Source organism: Oculina patagonica, chromosome 3 (assembly GCF_052425735.1).
Source record: "Oculina patagonica isolate OP01 chromosome 3, crgOcupat, whole genome shotgun sequence".
Classification (NCBI taxonomy): Eukaryota; Metazoa; Cnidaria; class Anthozoa; order Scleractinia; family Oculinidae; genus Oculina; species Oculina patagonica.
In genome coordinates, this window is record NC_135760.1 from 23,583,391 (window position 1) to 23,603,824 (window position 20,434).

At 37.4% G+C, this 20,434-nt stretch overlaps 2 protein-coding genes across 2 annotated transcripts in view; one reads left to right on the top strand and one right to left on the bottom strand.

The window, feature by feature from the left end:
• Positions 1-20,434, bottom strand: part of LOC144647133 (uncharacterized) — a 172,793-nt gene that overhangs the window by 145,069 nt on the left and 7,290 nt on the right. The window lies entirely within an intron of this gene.
• On the top strand, positions 4,873-20,193 carry LOC144647111 (uncharacterized). Its single transcript, XM_078506867.1, has 15 exons — positions 4,873-5,325; positions 7,502-8,494; positions 9,422-9,457; positions 9,584-9,851; positions 10,813-11,009; positions 11,396-12,081; positions 12,959-13,016; positions 14,957-15,097; positions 16,011-16,110; positions 16,701-16,743; positions 17,436-17,511; positions 18,156-18,227; positions 18,407-18,498; positions 18,909-18,999; positions 19,148-20,193. The coding sequence occupies exons 2-15, from the start codon at positions 7,715-7,717 to the stop codon at positions 19,184-19,186; spliced, it is 2,679 nt and encodes an 892-aa protein (XP_078362993.1). The 5' UTR covers positions 4,873-5,325; positions 7,502-7,714; the 3' UTR covers positions 19,187-20,193.

Genomic DNA, 20,434 nt, shown 5'->3' on the forward strand with positions numbered 1-20,434 from the left:
CGGCTTTTTTAACAAGTTTGTTTTTAGCCGTATGCTTGCTGTCATAAATTCACACTCACGTTGTAAATCGAGCTTCATTTGCAAAAGCTAATTTTTAACGCGGACCAAGTTAAAAAATGTTTTAATATTTTACTCGGGTAAAAATTATTTTCGCCAGAGAGTCGTGGAATTCGCCAGTGAAACATGGACTCTCAACGCGCCTGGCAGCAGTACACATATTGGTTCTCGTATCATCTAAATCACGTTCATTTTCAACGGAAAAGCAATCATATACACCGAAGTCCATGGCCACACTGTGAAAAGTGTACAACGGCTCTCGACAGAACCAAGTTTGAAGACAGAACTGGGAGATTTGGTTTGAGGTCAAAACACACTAGAGAAAGTGCGACAAAGGTGGGTCTATATTTTAGTTCATTCTTTCGACTTTGTTCTTCTATTATTATGGAAAAATGCATGGTAATTTGCGTATTATATTCGGTAAAAGAACTTGGAAACGAATTAGAATTAAAATTTTGAAATGACAGCGGATATACGATGTATAGAAAGTGATTCAATGTCGAATTTGCTCGCCGGGTCTGCATATTTGAATAATAAGACACCATAAAACAAGCAACATGAACAAAATGGAAAACTTTGTGATTCAAACAGCACTATTTTGAGGGAGATGAGATAGCAAATCCCTAAAATTGGTTGCCTAAAAATCAGTGTTGTGGTGTTATGTAAAGCTCGGGCCGGGTCTGAAATATGAGCCACTTTGATCCTTCACGGCCAGGAACAAGTCATCAATGATCTTGGCTTATATATTGAATGAATAGAATGAAAGAGTTGCTATCTGATCAGTCCGGTCAGTGACTATATTCAGTAAAACGAAAGATGGTAAAAATGGGTGGCGTTCCGTGTAATTTGTATTGCAATGAACTGTTTAAAGTCGAGTTGCGTGTGTCTCATTATTCCTACTGTATTCCTGGATAACTGCATGCGGCGTGCAGTCGCGATCGTCTGGTACGTCGTCTGCGATCACACGGACAGGTTGTGCAACTTATGGATACCATAGTAACGTTTGTTAAAAATAGAAGGGGCAAAAAAAAAATCGTGTTGTATTAAAGGAACTCAATTTCGCAAAAAAATTACCAAGTACAAATGGGTAGTCTCAAAATTAGACTTGCATACTTTGCCATGATCCTTAACAGAACCTTAACTGAAACAAAAGTTAAAACAGGTATGTCCGTTTGCCACAAAGGACAACGTTTCAGAAACGTTGTAGTACACGGGCCAGCATTTCACTGCTTCTCTCTGTTGTATGATTCAGAGAAGAGAGAGTACCAGTTTATTAACCCGGGGGGGCACTCAAAAAAGTTTTATACGGGGAGGCTCCGCCCCAAGCTCTTACCCCTTACCCTTTTATATACCATTTTCACAGAAATTGTACCCCTTTCGTATACCTTTTACTGAAAAAAGGTACCCCTTTCATATACCTAAAAGACATGGCATAGCCTTAGAACAGGACGTTTTCTTGTCATTTTCATGTTGCGCTTTATAAATTAAAATAATACAGCCATAAAGTGCGTCTGTTCGAAATATTTCAATTCAAGGCCCTTTTAAAAACCTAAATGACGGATTTACATACCCTTTCATATACCTAAACTTGTGAAATCCCTACCCTTTTATATACCTGAAGCCTAAAAAAGGTACCCCTTTCGGGCGGAGCCTCCCCGTATAGGCCATTATATGGAGTACCCCTCCCCCCCGGTTTATTAATATACTTCAAGAGCTTATCATGTGATGTAAACTGATGTTGAGGTTAATTGAATGCTTTTAAAGTAGAGTATTCAATTTCTTGTCATTAATTTTCGCGGGTCTTTAATTTCGCGATTTTTTTTGCAATCGCGAAAGTCCCGCGAAAATTACTGACAACTCCAGTGTGTTCTTGAGCAGTAGTATCCGCTTAGAAACACGATGTTCGAAACAATCCCTAGATACTCAGTATATTTCAGTCCACATGTGAAAAGTACACATGTGGACCGTTGCCTCCTTTACAAGCTCTTCTCAGTCAAAAAACGATTTGCGCGACTGATCTCTTAGAAAAGCGCCAGACTGGAAAAGTCTGGAAAAGCGCGAGACGCTGGAAACGATAGGGATTTCATTGGCAAAAGATTTACAAGCTATCAAATAAACTGCGTTTGTTTGTTTCCAAGTTTTTTCTTTATAATCAAGATTTTTTGGTCAAAAGTGGGAGCACAAAGGTCAGAAAGAATTCCAATATTTTCTGTCCTCATAATCTACTGTCATGCATAGGCTCTTACCGAAAGTGCTAGCACTTTTTTTGGCATTATTTGGCTTCGCGAGCCTTTTTTTTTTACATTTTATCCCAAAAAGCACTGCTAGCATTATTTTGGATTTTCAACTGACTATTTGTCTAATTTTGTGTTAAAAAGCACAATCTGACTTTATTTATGGCGTCCAAAGATGCATTATGCCCTCATTTTAGTCAAAGGAGCCGTGGAGGCCTGGGGAATAGGTTCGGTTTGATACGTCAGTGGTTGCCTTCTAGGTATAGAAACCCAGTCCATCACACTCGTTCCAAGATGACGTCATCCACATTGTCATCGAGGAACAATGGAAGTCAGCCAGCCAAGGCAGAGATAGCTCGAGAGCGCACTCTGACATCAAACATTGATCGTTACATTTTATTGTTGAAAAATGTAACTGAAAATCTGAAAAATGTGCCGGTAACATTCTATGTTTAAAAAAATCGGAAAAAAGTGAGCATTTTTATGTTACCCACGAGCACTTTTTAAAAAAATTAGCATTATTTTAGCACTTTTTTTTGGCAAAAAACGAGCACTTCTTTTAGCATTTAATGCTTTTTTTACGAGCACTTTCGGTAAGAGCCTATGCATGCAATGTCTGGCTATCAGATAGACGGAGTAAAGAGACAGTAAACTTTCTAATTCCATCTAAACATACACTTCCATTTTGCGCGAAAAATGTGTCTTAGAAGCTAGTACTTTGAACTTTGATGAACAGAGGAAACCTGAGTGAGCTATGCCTGTGGACAAATATCAACGCCTTTTTCTGCGCCAAATAGAGGTTTCTATTTATTTTAAATGTAGCCTCATGCTCCACTACTGGAGCAAAGAGGATCAGTAAGTGATTTATTACAAATACGATCTCTATCCTGATATATATTCTCGTAGCACGATAATACGCACCTCATTTTCAACAGCTTTTCAATGCAAAACAATCGTCAATGAAAGAAAAAATACTAGTACTAGCCAAGTAAGATATCAGTAGACAAAACATAGCAGGAGCACCACTGGAATTATTTAGATTACACAAGATTTTTTAAAGCGAATTTTAACTCTGGAATTGTACTAAGGCACCTCTCGCTCACTTTGCGTTCAATCTTCGCGCTTGTTCAAGAACGAACGAGGTAACGAGGTAGAGGGAGTTCGTGTTCGCAAAGGTTTGGCTTGCGCAACCCCATTCTCGTACCTCGAGTCTTCGTCCCTTCTGTCGCGCGATTTCATAAAGTCGTCTTAATCAAAGTACTCTCAAACTGACTCCAAACTAAACGAAAGAAGTCGCTGTTTTCTGTATTAAATTCGCTCAATATGCGCGCTGCACTATTACAGGTTTTCGGTTCGAACTGAAAATTGCGCATGTACCACCACTTTTCAACAGTCAGCATTCCGCGTTCTGTGTGTTCATTACTTTCTTATCATTTTTTTCGTGTGTTTTACAGCATTTTTCGGCTCCCGGATTACTTGTCGAAAACGGCCGATACGTAAGTAACATGAAGCCTTTAGGGGACTGAAAATACTGGCTTATTTGCTAAGAGCCCACTACTGCTGCTAGAAGTTTTCTTTTTCGGTTTGACTGGTCTAATTACCGAAGTTGCGTATGTATTAATAAACGAACAACAGATGATTGAAGAGGGATCAAAATATTTATGCAGTATTGTACAGCAACACAATAGACTCTCTCAAAAGAAACGACTTTATTATCTTGTTAGCTCTAATGCACGCTTTTTATTAAAATCTTGTTATTTCACTCTTTTCTCAATTTCGTATTTTTTTGATATTTTGGGCCTGTCTATTTTGTTTCCCTCTTCTGCAGCGGTCAAACTTAAAACACTTCTCTATCTAATCTTATAGTTTTCTTTTACAACAATCTTCGTTGATCGTTTTGTACACAAACACTTAGTCCTGAACTCGGCTGTTAAACTGCTAATGAAGTAAAGATAATGCTAACAAGTACTGAAATCTTTCAAGATTCCGACCATGCAAATGTTTAACGTTTAGTAAGAATGAAAAGTGAGAGAAACATTTCTTAAAAGTATCGGGCAGTTCAAGAAAACACACGAAGTTTAATAGTTATTTACCATCTAAATACTCAACAAAGAAAGACAGTACTTCTGCGCCGTTTGACATATCCAAGTTCTTTTTGAATGTTCTTGTTTAATTCGTCACCTTTTGTTCAGCTGGCCAGAGCAGTAGAAATCCATTAACGCCTGTTATGGAAAGCTTGATTTTTCACTCTTTTGCAAAGGTGCATATTAGTGCTTGCACAGTAAAATGTCAAACGGTGCTAGGCTGAAGATGTGTAGTAATTAATTATTAACTGACAAAGTCTCAAGGCAAAGGAGATCCATATTTGAGATTTAGTTCGTCTTCTCTATCATATTTTCATCAACGTATCAGCGCATTTGGGTGTTCATCGATGGATGTCTTCATCTGTTTATACATGTGAGCTATTTGTGTGTTGGCCAGGGACCTCCAACCCTCATAGGGACTTCTCTTCTCAATATGCCATTCTTTCACCAATGTCCACTGTTCGGGCAACGGATGATTTATCTGTAGCAGTGAGTTGACATTAATGTTGGTTGGAGTAGGAGAACTCTTCGTGGAGGACATATCAGTCCCGTGTGCGAATCTAGCAGTTTTATTTCTTTTCCGTGCGTCTACCAAATATGATCTTGGCACCACTATGTTAATTTTTGACACTTTCCGGTTGTCATGGCAACATGCAGCGCGGAGTCTGGAGCGTGGTTCTTCTGGAAGTCGTAGGCATTGTTCTAACAGCGCTTTTGATTGGTTGACCGTTTTTACCGGCTGGAAACGGCAAACAAAGCGTGACCGCTATTTCACTGTGGCGACAAAATAACATTTACTTTATTGCTGTGAAGATTAATCGCGTCTAAGCTGCGGGACATTCTTCCAGAATCCGCTAATTCATGGCCTGAGATTATGGAGACATGGGGTGAAAGCTTCATTTCATCGAGTGGACACTACATTCCATTGCTTCGAAGCGAGCGGCGACAAGGTTTGTAGAAAAATCCACTGTTGTTATTTTGCCGCGTCTACTAGATAATTTAGCTTATCTTTGACTTTTTGCCTTCACTTTTAGCCGTTTTATAGCAACTATTCGTCTTGAAAAAGGAAAGCACAGCTTATCTGTCGTTTATTAACTTATGCTATGTAGCATTTACAGTTTATCCGAACTCCAGTATGCTATGCATTTTTCTGTTCGTAAAAGACTTCCCTTTCTCTAATGACTTTTATTGACCCACAAAACGTCAGTTCCTTTCATAACTTGTAAATAAAGCTGCTCTTAAAATCCAATTCACCTGGAATGCTTAAAAACAATACTAGTTAACTACAATGATAAAAATCTTTTCTTTTTTGCGTTCCGGACATATAATTACAGAAATCAAATTAAAATATTGTCGTACACTTCTGTATACATGACATGGAATGGCATCCTTTCTTTAAAATTGCCTTTTGAGATTTTAGAATGAAGAATAATGAATGAAAATTGGTTTGACTGCACATGTTGTTAAATGCAGCTGTTGTCGGTACTACATTTATTAAAAATTCTTCATTTATTTGAGTCGACGCTATACAACAATGCTAAGAATGCTCATGGCCTACATGCCCAATTATTGTTTATTTTCTTTTGAACAAAAAGTTTTAATAAGTCTGAGTGAAGTGCAATTCAGCTCTTAAATAAAGTTTGGTGGCCATGGTTCAGACCATTGTTTGAATTCAACAATTGCTTATTAAGAAATCGAGCAGCGTAATTATCCCATATATTTTTTCGATAAAATGTACAGCACTGACATTTTTAAATGTCAGGTTCAAATAAATGCCACATCCACAAGCTTGAGTTTTAAAAATAAATCTGGTGACTATTTGAGGTACCAGCATTTATTTGAGGTTTGGGATTTGTTTGAACTTGACCTTATAAATTAACAAATAATTATTGTCACTAATTGCGGGCCCAAGAGAGGCCCGCAACCCTAATCTTGACAGTGACCAGCGGTTTGCGTATTACGCGTGCGCGCCACGTTTATAAAGGCTATCTGCAAACCGGAAGTTGAAAATTTTGTTCTTCCACTAAGAACGATCGGAATGCAAAAAATGTGTCAATCACGACAGTTTGTCGTAACACCGGAAGAGAAAAATCTTGTCTCCAAAAGAGCGATAAGAATGCGAAAAATGAGGCTTCTGTCGGAAGATTGCAGACATTACGTTTTGCAGACGTTGTTTTATAGGTGTTGCTTTTGAGAAGATCTGCTGTGATTGTATCACAGATAAACTACCGGAAAGCGAATGATTCCACTGAACAACGGTTATTCTCGAGAAATTCCTTATAACACTGACAACAAAGCGAGTTTGCCGACGGAGGAAAATCACATCTCAATATTCACACCGCGTGCTCGACTACACTTCGCAAAACTGTCAATCAAAAAAACAACTCTGATTGGTTCACGGCAATAGGAAACGATAAAAAACATTCGTGACTTAAGCGTGACGCGTTACTCGACCTTACTCGGAATAATTTTCTTTTGTCCAGTGATTTATCGACACTGTCTGAAAAATTTAATATCGATAAACTTTGGCTTATTCACCAATGAAACATGGCAAACTTGTCAACATATGATTGGTAATATCAAACACGTAAAAAAATCACATTGAGATACTGTTATTCTCGGTGGACAGACTCCCAATAAACAACCACAGTTTATAAAAGAAATCTCAATTACCACAGTTATGCCAACTTCTGGAAAACTTCCCAAAAACTTCGACTTGAAGTAATTTTCCAAACTAACAAAAAACACTTCCCTCCCAGTACCTTCTCTTAACTGCATCGAGGCCCGCACTTTCTAACCTGTGGTTACCACTAGTTTAGATTCTAAACCATCACTGGGGGTAAAGTTAGATTTCTTTTCCTCACTGCATGATTTTTGCACACGTGAAAAGGGGCCACAAACAGACTAATCTGCTGAAGAACTAGAGAATTAGCACTAAGAATAGAAGTTGTTTCATGGACTGAAGGTCTTGGTTCGTTTGATTTGGAGATTATCACCAACAAACACCAAAAAAATTATGTCGCATCTTGTCTAATGCAATTTGAAACTCTTTTACACTGGTTTCTTTTCCCCCTTTTTTTTTTATAAAAGGCTTCATTCTAATATTGTTGTTCTTCTTATGTTTAGGATACTCTGGAGTCAACCTTTGAGTTTGACAATGAGAAGCTAACGCGTTGCATTGAGTGCTCATCCAAAAACATGTGGACAAAGCTTGAATTTGAACAGTACCTCTGATGTCTTGAAGAATACTACCCTTATTCAAGAAGTGGTTTTTCAATTTTTCATACCCAAGGGTGTTTAATTTTATTTGTTTTACCAAAGAACAGTTGCATTGCTATAATGGCCCACGATCAACATCTATTATGGACAACCAAAGGAACAAAGGCTTCTAATTCAAGAGATCATTTAGATCCCAACTCTCTGTATGATTTCTTCAGCACTGCAAATGCTGCCAGGGTTCGGCAAGGAAGGCCTGTTCAGCGAATCAAAAGTGCTGCTCCAAGAATAGGTGGAAGACATTCTGATGGCAAGGATAGTGTTATTGGGAGTCCCTTAGGGAGCTTTGTGTCCTTAAGAAATCCGTCGCCGACCCCAGCAACATCACGCCCATTATCTTCAAGGAGTGGAAGAAGTTCGACCTTTAGTTCAGTGCAAAAGACTAAACCAGGACCCAGCATGTCACCGACATCTTTATATCTTGGACTTCACAAAGCAAGATGTAAATCGGCACCTCCAAGGCCTGTGGATTATTACCTTCCTCAGAAACCTAAAGGTGCGAAATCTCGTATGGGGTCAGCGTCTTCATCTTCTCGAAGCGCTCCGAGACGTGCATGGCAGAACAGGACAAGTTCTGCAAAAAGTCAGCATTCCCTTTTATCTCGAGAAGAAGTGGACAAGCGACACAAAGAACGCTGTAAATCAGCACCACTTCCTTATGATTTTAGTTCTATTGAGGTTGTGACCTCTGTTCCTGATCATGGGTCTGATGTACAGAGATTGAAAGCTTTTACTCGTCCTTTAACCTGTATGCCAGATATTGTTCAGAATGTTCTTTCACACAATGGTTTAAGACATTGCTGTTCTGCTTATCAGCCTAGACCTAAATCATCATCTTGTTCGGTAGGTAACAAAGTACTTGCTAGCAATTGGGCTGAGTTGGATGGTTATCCACTTATTTCCATAGTCCGGACAAGCTAAAGATCCTTATAGCCAAGACTCTTTCAAGGATGGTGAATTTTTAGTTAAAAGATCTCTGGCAAGTCCTACAAAGATCTGGGCAAAAGACATGGCAGTTTTTTTTTGCAAAGATCTTTGAAAGGATCTTAAAAATATTCTTTGTAGTATTAGGGTCTTGCTTGTTTCAACGTTTCTGTGGATTGTTGTACGATCCTAGCAGGAACTTAAAGAATATGAGTAAAGTCCTTTTAAAAGATCTTTGAGGAATAAAGATGAAGATCCTAACGGTACTCAGGCAGGGCTGTATGTAAATGATATGTGTGGTTATAGAGCCCAAAATAAACTTTTTTCAAGAGATAATTTTTTGGTTACGGTAACATTGAAAAAAAGTGCTTGCCATGATGTTTTTTTCTGGCTATTGAAACATCCGTTTTCTGGATGCCAGTTAATGGGTGGGTTTAGCTACCAGAGTCTGGGGTTCTTCATTCCTTTACCGTTGAATCTTTTTCTCTGGTTTGGTTTGTTGTATAGTTATAACAGCCTTTTTAGCAGTTAAGTACACACAAAGAGGATTATCTAACTACATATATTGAAACATCATTGCTCTATTGACAAAGGATAAATAATATTTTTATTATTATCTTAGATCTGGGTATTTGATCTACATTCATTTGATAACAAATTTTTGATAAATGCAATTTACACTTTGTTTCTAAAGCAGTGTGATTATTATTGATTATTATTATTGTGGTTATGGTTGTTTATTTTTATGTACAAAACATGAACATGTATGTACAGAGTCTATTTTACACTGTTTGTCAGCTGTTTGGTGATTACTGATCACTGACTTGGACTATTTTTCTTTGACAGAGACAACAGTTTTGGCCTGTTTCAAGACCCACAGTGGTAAGCTGAAAATCATTTCTTGTCTTTGACTGTCAGCAAAGATTCAAAGTTGGCACAACCATATTCATTGATTTGCAATTGACAAAAAAAGGTTACAGTCTACTAATTTTTGTACATTCTTTTCAGTTCCACAGAGGAGATGTTCCAAAATATCTTCACTTTGTGAAGCCAGCTGGATATTGGGTCCGAGGTGCCGAAATTCACCCCAGAACTGGTCAAGATGATGAACTCTCCGCCCTTGATGACCACCTCGATGTTGCAGCAAGGACAGATTTCCCACTGCATGGAGAGGATGACATGGAGGAAACAGTGCTGTATGAAGAGCAGTTTCTCATGCCTGCTACGCCTTCTGAGACTTCTTTATCAGACATAGAATACTCACCAGATCCAAGAGGTACCATATTACAAAGTCAAATTGTGTAGTTCCATAAATTAAATCCATATCCCCACGAAAGGGAGTTATCCTCTAAGACCCCCTCATGCCGATCCCCCACACCCCTCTGGAAATTCCAGCGGTTATTAAGCTTCATACATGTATGTATTTCCTTAAAGTTTATTATCCTTTGAGACCCCTCCCACCACCAGGTATTTTCAATCATTTCCTGGGGGGGGGGGGAGGAGAAATGACTGGGAGTAACTCTACTCTCCTTTGGTGAAGTGCTTGTCCATTGCAGGCATCCCACAGTATTTTTGTCAGGGTGCCCTAATGATGTTCCAGTACCCCTTTATACTCCTGGCACTGACCCTAGGGGAGTACTGCGGCTTGGAAACGACGGGGATGATCAAAGGATTTTTTTGGGTTTGAAATTTTTTCTTCCGGGATTTTTTTGGAGCAGGAAAACTAGGCAAGAATTTTTTTTGGGTGACTTGAATTAAGTAGGGGATTTTCACTTGGGTATTAAAAACGAACTAAAGGGCCTTGGCGCGGCCTTGGCGTATTTATGGTATGATGAATAAACAAGCATGAGCGATTCAAGTTTTAATATTTTCTTCGCGTCATATTATTGCCCCTTCTGGCAAATTTAGGGGTAATTAACCAGGAAATTTATGCGGGGTTATTTCTGGTCCACGGATTTTCCTGCGCCTGTGGCAGACTTAGGGATTTGCTTGGGTCTGATCGGGTTTGCCTCATTGGATCATCCCCGTCATTTCGCCGGAGCCCGGGGGGGGGAAGCTTGCCCAGGAAATAATTCTGACCTGGCAAGCCTGTGCTAATTCTTGACCTCTCGATTTGGTGTCCAACCAGTAAGAGCCACTATGCCATGACAACTGCTCATAATACAGGCACTCATTAATTTTACACTTGACTTTCCCATAACTTGAACACTACACTGAGTATTGTGAACTGTCTACAGACGATGAACTACAAGCTGAAGAGGAGGATTTGGATGCCAGCCCGAGTTTTGATCTTGCTGATAAATACTTGGGTGAGGGAGGAGGAGAAGATGAAGTAAATGATTCTGATGATCACATGAAACCTAGCGGAGCCACACCTGAACCAAAGGAGGAGGAACAGCAACCCGACAGTGAGATCCCAGAACCTGTTGAACCGGTATAAACCTGTTTATCTTCATTCAATTCTTAAATCCAAGCTATCTTCTCAACTTGCTTAGCTAGGACAACTTATCGATTAGAAGGGTGAAGCAAAAGGCAAATGTAATGTACTTTTAATTAGCCTCGTTAATAAGTTCACCCAAGTTTACCTCAGTCTGTAACTCAAAAAATGCTCTACCAAAACCATGAACTGACTGCCTGAAGCTTAGCTTCCGTTACAGTGTTATATTTCTGTGAAATCTTCCTAAGGAACTACAAACTGCAAAATCCTTAGACCTCTTAATAATTAAGAGAAGCATTTTAAATGGTTATTAAGTTATTACATTTTTTTAGCAATTGGTAACAATGCGCAACCAATAATACATGTTCCCTTTCCTTGAACAGGCATTTGAAATAATCATAACTAAACTGGAACCTCATCCCAATCTTAATTCATCCCCTGAAGAAGAACAAACAGAGATTACAAATGATGAACCTGTTGATGATTTACAAATTACTGTTCCTGAAGTGCCGCAATGGGCAACCGAAGACGACGACAATGCAGCTCCAGTAGAAGAGGAAAACTTTGACAACATGCAAGAGCAGAATGTTGTACCGGAGCCTGCAGAGGAACCTGAACCTGTTGAAGAGGAACCAGTAAAAGAAGTAGAGGAAGAGCCAGCACCAAAAGAGCTTCCCAAGAAAAGTGAAGTTGAAGAGCTGAAGCTGCAAACACATCAAGTCAAATTCTCAGATTCTCTTATCCTGACAAGCTTCAAATCGCCACCACCTAACGAGGAAAAGAAGGAGCAGCCACCGATTAAACCAATTTTAAAGCCAGCCATGAAGCCAGAATCTCCACCACCTAAACGTGTAGAGCCTAAAGTGACACCAGCCTCACCAAAGAGAGTGACGCCAGGTTTGGAGCATAAAGTGGCAGACAAACCACCGCTGATTAGACCACCACCTAAAGTGCCAGTTCAGGCAGCGAAGGCCCAAACAGAACAGAAGGAAGAAGAGAAACAACCTGAGGAAGAACCAAAAATGGCAGAAGAAAAGACACAAGAACCTCCTAAACTAGAACCTGAAGTGTAAGTCTTATTTGTGAAATTGTATAACCTGAATACTTACTTTAATTTATCCTCAAGTTGTTACCTGTGAACTTACAGTCTTTTAAGGTACTCTGTCTAGAGCCTTTACTGGGAAATACCCAAGCCTCAATGCTGGTCGAGAGAGGGTCTGTAAGGGGGCCAGCGAGACCGCAATTCTCTGGACCGCAAATTTCTTCTCCCAAGACCAAGACAGCCATACGACCATTGACTGCCAGATATTAAAGAGGTGCCGGCAGACCGACACTCAAAATTACTTTAAACCGCTAGACCAGCTGAGTACAATAGACCCTCTTGATATTACAGGGATTGAAAACTTAACGAGCAAGTGCTGTTTCAGAAAATGGAAATTTTTTGTTGCATATTTTCATACCCGGTAATTATTTTCTAATTAGATGTATGAGTTCCCTTATGCCTCATCTGCTATAGTATAGCTGTGTATTTATATTAGCATCATTAGCAATCTTCATGCAGAACCCGCACAATTTTGAGGGATGAAAATTAAGCCCTGTGAATATTAGTTGAAAATCTTTTTGAATGACTGGAAGCAATGAAGCACATGGCAGTCACTGTAGAATTTCAGAAACTGTTTCATAATGTTAACGGCAGGTAGGCCTTATGTGTAGGTGAATTACGGTGGAACATTATGCTGAAGCTACACATGAAACCAAAAGTTTAGTTGAGAGCTGAAGAAATTAGACAAATGCTCTCTTCAAATCTTATCAACCATATAATGCAGACATCCCCAAACAAGGAGAGGAAAGTGTATACTCCATCATTGAATACTTTGATTGATCTGTTAATAGCTTCACCGTTAAGTAAAACTTGACATATCAAATTTTTTCTTTTCTATATATAGCTTACCCAAGCCAGAGTACATAAGGGCACCAGGTGCTTACAGGATGTATGATCCAAAGGTTTGTTTTTGTTATGGATTACAATACATTAATAATTATTGTCTTAAATCTCAGAGCCACTGAGATCTCAACTGCAGAAATTCAACCGCTGTCTAGTGTTAAAATGTAAGTGGTCTGTTTTAGATCTAATTGGTGGCAAATAAATTAAAAGTGCATGGCCTAAAATAACTGGCCGGAGTTTGTGTAAAGTCACATGACAGGGATATCTAGAGCATGATTACAGAAGAAAGACTGAAATTTTTTGAGCACTTGCATTTGATATTAATATTAACTAGTCTTGTTAAACCTTCTGAAACTTCTGAAGAGAACCTGTTATTTACGTATATAGTCTTTAATGTCACTCTCTTCTCATTAACATATAATAAATAAATAAGTATGTTGAACGATGGATATGCTTATACAATAAATAACCCAAATATTGACTGACTGAATGGTTAGTCAATAAGATTAATAAGATTGTATTTTTCTACATGTTGATAAATTGAAAAATTTTCACATAAATTATTAACAAAAGTAGTATTCTTGGAATAATGGATTATTTAAAAAGTCTCAGAATTGAGTTCTTGATGCAAATTAATTTATAAAAGTTGAAGATAATTAGGCTTCAGGTGGCAACATTCAGTCTGGAAAATATTGGCGCACTTTTCCTACCGAAGAATTTAAATTAAACTACTTGCCTGCTGAGAATATAAATGCGAAATTATTTTTAAACTTTTTAGTTCAAGTTACAAGTTACTTATAAACAGTTAATGAAGTTTAACTTGCAGGGATATGTTTCTAAAAACTGTCAACTGGCTGAAAGACATTTTATCAAAAATAATCCTTTCCCCTGTAAAAATATTTGCCCTTCCCAATTGAACGGACTAACTAATGGTAATTGAAATTTTTTTTCTCCCAATTACCAAGCCACCTGTTTTACCCACCTTAAATATAATTGCGCGAGACAATAATAAAATAATATGCCTTCAGTTTTACTTTGTTTGCATCTGTCTGTTATGATATAAACAAAACGTTTTGTAGCTTAGAAACGTTTTGTAGAAACAACACCCGCAGACTACGAAGTTGAATTCTTCTTTGTAAGTTTCAGGTTCAATTTTTTTTACTGCATGCATGTTTACACAGTCAGTCAAGTCTTATCTATTTACAAAACATACTGTTGAAGTATGTCACATAACATAAGAGTTAAGCTCTATAACTACGCTGCCTATATTGAGATGGTAACAAACCAAAAAAAAATATTACATCAATGAAAAAAATATTAAAAGTTTTGCAGGGAGCAATTTTTTATTTGTGCAGGTACCTAATTTTTTTAAACTTTGTGTTCATCAGAAGAACACAGTGAATATTATCATGTCTTAGCAGTCTTACAAATTGATGTGACAACTAAAGAAATTCTGAGAAAAATGTTGTGAGAAATTAAATGAAGTTGTTTATTTTGGCATGTTTGTGTTGCCAAATGAATGGTACACCGGCTTAAAAAGTGACAGTTTATCCGAAAGTTACCTTCGTTGTTAATTAGTGGAAGCAAAATTCTGTTGTAAAATAGCTGACATATTACTATGAGAAGTATTTTCAAAATATAACTTCCAAAATGTACTGTAGCCATAAATGACTGTAATTTTGGATAAGTTAAATGCAAGTGATGACAAGTTTTCCTTTTGCTTATTGTGGCACAAAGTAAACAACTGTTTGGAGTTTTAAGCTGTGCCTCAAGTTAGTTTTTGTGGGATTACATAAAATGTATTTATTTGGCAAGAACAGTTGAAGACAATTCTGGCAGAAAAGTGCTAATTATAACAGACTGCCCTACCTTCAGCATGTTTACAGACTGAGTTGAATGAACTCCTAGAAACATGTAAATAACCTGGTAATTGACCACTAAAAAATAGCAGTCTTCAGTTGTTTAAGTTCTTGTTTTGACAGTGATATTTCTTTCCAAGGACCTACTTGAGCATCGGTTGGAGCAAAAGCGGGAGTCATTTAAACCGGTGAAGAAGTCGTTAACCTCCACAAAAATGCCATGCTTTGTGCCATCTGCAGAGAGTACTCAAGTTATGACATCAATTTTGGATGAACAGAAGGTAATTAAAATTTAATTCCAGGTCCAGATTGTTTGAAAGACAGTTAGCACTTACAGCCTGTGTGATAAAATTTAGTATTGAATTTAACCCAGATTTCATACTTGTAAACTGTAAAGAAGTGCAAAGAAGAATTCTGTAGTAAGTGAATATACTCAGGGTGCAAAGAAGTAAATTTTCCAGCTTTCATTGGGCAAGTTGGAGCCGCTCTGTACTTCTAGCCCAAAGGCCTTCTAGGTGGTCTTACCTAATCTGTAAATACAATGAAAAAGTCCAAAACTGTAACTTGCCCATTGGGGGTAAGTGATGGATAAAATCCATTAGCCTAGCAGGAAAATTTACCAGCCCCAGGCTATCAGACAGGACTTATTTCCAGAAAGGGGGGTACTTGGGATTTCAAGTAATGGGGATGGCCGACCCAAAAAAAAATCCCTAGGGCTTTCAACATAAAGCAGAAAATCCCTTGATCAAAAATTGACCCCACAAAAATCAAATTAAAGCAATAAAACATGCTTATTTGTACTTTATTCGCAAAACTACGCAGCCAAAGCACTTCCACAAATCTTCAGATTGTTTTAATACCCCAAAACATCCCTACTTAAATCAAAAAAATACTTGCCATATTTTCCTACCCAGAAATATTCCGGTATTGAAATTTTAAACCCCTAAAAAAACTTTGATCATCCCTGTCACTTGAAATCCCGAGTACCCCCCTGGGCTTTATTTGTGCACTGATGCTGTGATAATAAAATGAATGCAAAGTCCTTCAAAGGGGAAAGTTTTTGTCACTAGTTATAGTCTATGTTTTTATGGTGGGTAACTCTCTCACAGTGTGGGCAAAATAGTCCCAGCACTTAAAGAGTGTAGTGTAGCTAAACGACAAACAAGTAATTTTTTTGTCTCCTCTTCGCTCCAGCAAAAAAGAGAAGGCATGAAGCCATGGCTTCAGGGAAGATTGGCACTTTCTCAGCAGACTAGTCGGTTTGAACTTCCCATGGATGTCAGATTGCTTGAAGGTAAGGGGTCACTGCGTTGTGTGCATATAAGCTCTGACCTGATGGGCCACTAATATTGTAATATTGTATGCAGATTTTACCTTAAGGTCATTGCCCTGTTTTGCATTGCGCATCCTTACTGCGCAGAATTTTACGCGTAATTAGCGCGTGCACGCACGCACATCAACAAAATGGCGGCTTTTTTCTATGCGGCTTAGTGCGCGAGAGAAGTAAATTGTCACTTTCTCTTAAACGAGCCTGGTGACCTATCAATTTTTTTTCATATTTTGGTTGTAGCGATCAAATTCTTTCTGTAAAATGAAAACAGATCAATTCATTTGTTTGAAAAATAAATTATCGCTAAAAAAGTGTACTTTGCCAGTACTCGCAGAGGAATTATAAAGGAATTATATGGAATATACATGGTCGTCCTGCTCCTAAACGAATCTGGTGACCCCCTTTTTTTATTTCAAAATTTAAGTTCCCTTGAAGTAATAAACCAGTAGGCGAAGTTTGGTTAAAAATCTATGTTCAGTTTTATTTCGGGGCAATGACCTTAACCTAATTCAAATTAAAAAATCTGAATGCATCTGTTTTCTTTTTCTTTTAAGATATGACACCAATGGAATATTTAACAAAGTACTGCATCATCAGGTTGGCAATTGTTTAATTTATTAACAAACTTAAAAGTAACATTCTCAACAATAATATCAAATAACATCAAATACTCAGTAACATAACGATATAATGATATGGGACAATTAAAATAATGACACATCTCTGGGATAGTATATCTGCACTGTGATTGGGGAAATGTTTATGGCCTGCTTCCCACCTGTTTGGCTTGAAAATAATGTTTTTTTCTTTCTTTAGAGTTCACGAGTGATACACATTAAGCATCTTAGTTAGTTATTTTAACCTTATTTTCTTGGTCTGAGCTCTAAGATATGAATCCTTTTTTCCCATCAATTTCTGGCCCCACGCTTTACACTTGGCCAATAAATCAACTGAAAAAAAGTTACTTATTAAGTTTGCATATTACTACTACATGTAGTTACACATATATTCAAAGTCTTTAATTTACGTTGCCAGTTTTGAGATTAAGCCTGCGGTAAGGCTTTGTGACTAATATAGGGCTTCAAAGATCGCACTTAAGAACTAGCTATAATTATAATTATGTTGAACTTCATTCAAAGTGACTTAATTCTTAAAGCCCTTTAAAAGTTTATTAACTTGATCCTAATCGAATAGGGAAACAATTAAAACTTGTTTAGAAGTAACTTTTTCGGGGCATGTTTTGTTTTCTGGGAGGTAAATTGATGATGCTATGTTACATTATTTTATAGCACAAGGAGAAAGGCTCTTTACAAGCACATTTTCCAAAAGGTGGATAAAGACAGAGATAACTTAATTACATTTAAGGTATGTACTATTTTGTACATCATCACATACCAGTAACAATTTTTTGGGGAATATTTTAAACAATTATTAGATTCGGTTTATGTGATATTCGGAATAATCAAGGTCGAGGTAAGAGTTATCAGCTGAAGCCAACACTTAGAGAGACCTTGATTATTCCGAATATCACATAAACCGAATCTAATAATTGTTTTATTATACATTGTTTTTCTGGAAACCTGTTCAAAACTTGTGCTAATTCCGGCTGGTTGTCCTACTAAATCGTGGAATAGTTCCTTCCCAATTTTTGTTAGTCATTTTGTGTTTTCCGAGACTTTTTGTTGTCCAGCAATTTTTGAACTTTGGTCAAACTATTTCTCGGTTGAAGAAGTGAATCGACGAACTATGAATTTCCTTCGCCGCCAGATGCCTGACACATTGCTCTTGGAAATCATGCATTGCGCGCACAACCTACAGATTAGTGAATAATCTGCTAGCAGATTATTCACTAATCTGTAGGTTGCGCGGGATTGTGCGGATTCCCAGAATTAGCTGTAGGCTCTTAGCCAATGAGAAGACAGCTATTGACTACAATGTATAATAATTTAAGTTATTAGTCAGCATATTAGTTGTCAAAACTTGACATAATTATTTTGATTTGATTCAAGGAGATGGATAAAGCACTAAAGGAAATTCATGTGGACTACATATCTACAGAGCAAGTCAAGAAATTAATAGAGGTTTGTTTGACTTTACAATAGACTGATGTCTTAATTTTACAAGTTAGTGATTCTCTTTAAGGTATCACGATCCGACACAGTAAAGATGCTGAGTCATGCCTGCATCCACATACCGCACTAAAATGAACCAGGTAGAAAATAATCATGTTCAAAATGTCATTTGTTTTTATCTATTGCAGATGGTTGAAGGAAGTGAGAAGTCTACTTTCAATCTGGCACAGTTTTCAGCAATTGCTGCATTTTCCGAAAGATTGCTCTTCTCAGAAACACAGTAAGTCATGCTTGCATCATTCTTTTAAACATTGAAACAAACAAACAGGAAGACACAGGGACATTTGGCAGAGAATGGAAAGGAAGGAGAAGAATGACTGGGTGAAGAGTTCAAGTGAGAAGGCAACAATAGCCATAAAAGGCCAGACTGGAAGACCTTTGCTTGTGCCCTATGTGACACTGGTGCGGAGAGGAGAGATGATAATGATAATGATGACGATGATTACTAATTTTATAAAATAATATAATTTTCAGAATAGCATTCAAACATCTTTAGTAGAAACTGAACTGAACTGAATCCCATCTAAGGTTTCTAATCCAATGTCCTATAGCTAACCACTGTCATGGTGAATAGAAAAACTTGCTTGAACTGCTGACACTTACAGTGCAACATACTCCTTTGCATTCTAGAATCACAGAAAAGAACAAGGTTTACAGCTCAAAGGAAATCATAGAGGAAGCAGACTTCTGTGGCTTGAAATTCAAACTGAGTGGATTTCCTGTAAGTTTATATGTCTACCCCTTGGGAGATATTAAATGTAGTGTTTTTTCTTTAAGCAGCTTTAAGTGTCTGGTTTTGAATCTAACTCATTTTTCTGTGTCACTCCACTGTCACTAACATTGATTCTGTCACATTCCCATTTTTACAGGTAAACCCAACAGTGAGGAAGATTTTAGAAGTTCTTTAAAAGAATTATTAAATATCATTTTGTAAAATAATATATAAAATTAATACTGTACGAGATCTTTGCACTGTATTTAAGAACTATTAAAAACTTATTTTAATATTTATCTAACAGATATAAAATCTTATATTGTACAATGTATTTACAGAGGAATTTATACAAATTTTCCACTCTCTAAAGGTTTTTTATAGAAAAATTGACACCATTTTGACACTTGTCATTTTTGTGACATAATATTATTATTAGTACACAAAGTCTTCGAAATGAAAAGCAATTAAAGTGATAAGGTTGACTGCAAAAGCAGTTATTTGAGGTGCTGCTAGAAATATTAACTGTTTTAGTGTAATTTAAGTACATCTGTACAAGAAATCAAGGAACAAGAAAACTTGTCTGCTCAGTTTGTATACAGCAAAAATAAAGATTTTTCAGCCTCGTTCCCAGGCCATACCGCGCTATGCGAGTGAGCGGAGGAGGACTGGAACAGAGCACGACAAGCTTGGCGGGTGACGTCACATCCAAATTCGCCGGGGACGACTGGGGAAGAGGCTGAAGATTTTGCATTATAACATCAGTGACAGAGTCATACTCTGTAATAAAAACACTTTTTAAATGAATAGTTTAACGTTTTATATTTCATCAGTTATCTACAAGTGCTCCCAGTTAGAAATTTAAGTAGATGGCGTTTTCTCCTTATTTTAACTGCATCAGATCAGAATTTTTTATGTTCAGAAATTGACATGTATGACGGTTGTCAAAAATCGCCACCTCCTTGTTTTTGGCTGACTTCTCTGCAAGGGTATTTTCTGATTCTTAAGTGAACGATGGTGAAATTAGCCACCAACTTCAACAAAAAGTCGTCCCTCAAAACTTTCTGACAACCCTGATGTATGCATTAAGTATTTGGTAATAACATTATCACATTTGTAGTCTTACATTGTATTTATTATTTTATTCTAGGATAAATTTTTATTTTGTAATAAATTTGGTTTACAATAAATCAACATATTTAAAAGAAAGTCTGTTGTTATTTATTGTTCTCAGGACAAGCAAACTATTGTATAAACAATTTCAATATTATTTTTGTATACCCTGATCTTTCACCCAACATGTATGAGGTGTGTTTGGTTTGACTCCAGGGCTTGGGCATTTTTTTTTCCCTCCATAATCAAGTATTGGGTTATGGAGTTGCAGATTTGCTACAAGTTTGTAAGAAAGAAGAAAGGAAACCTCTGGGACAAGGGTGGTTAATTT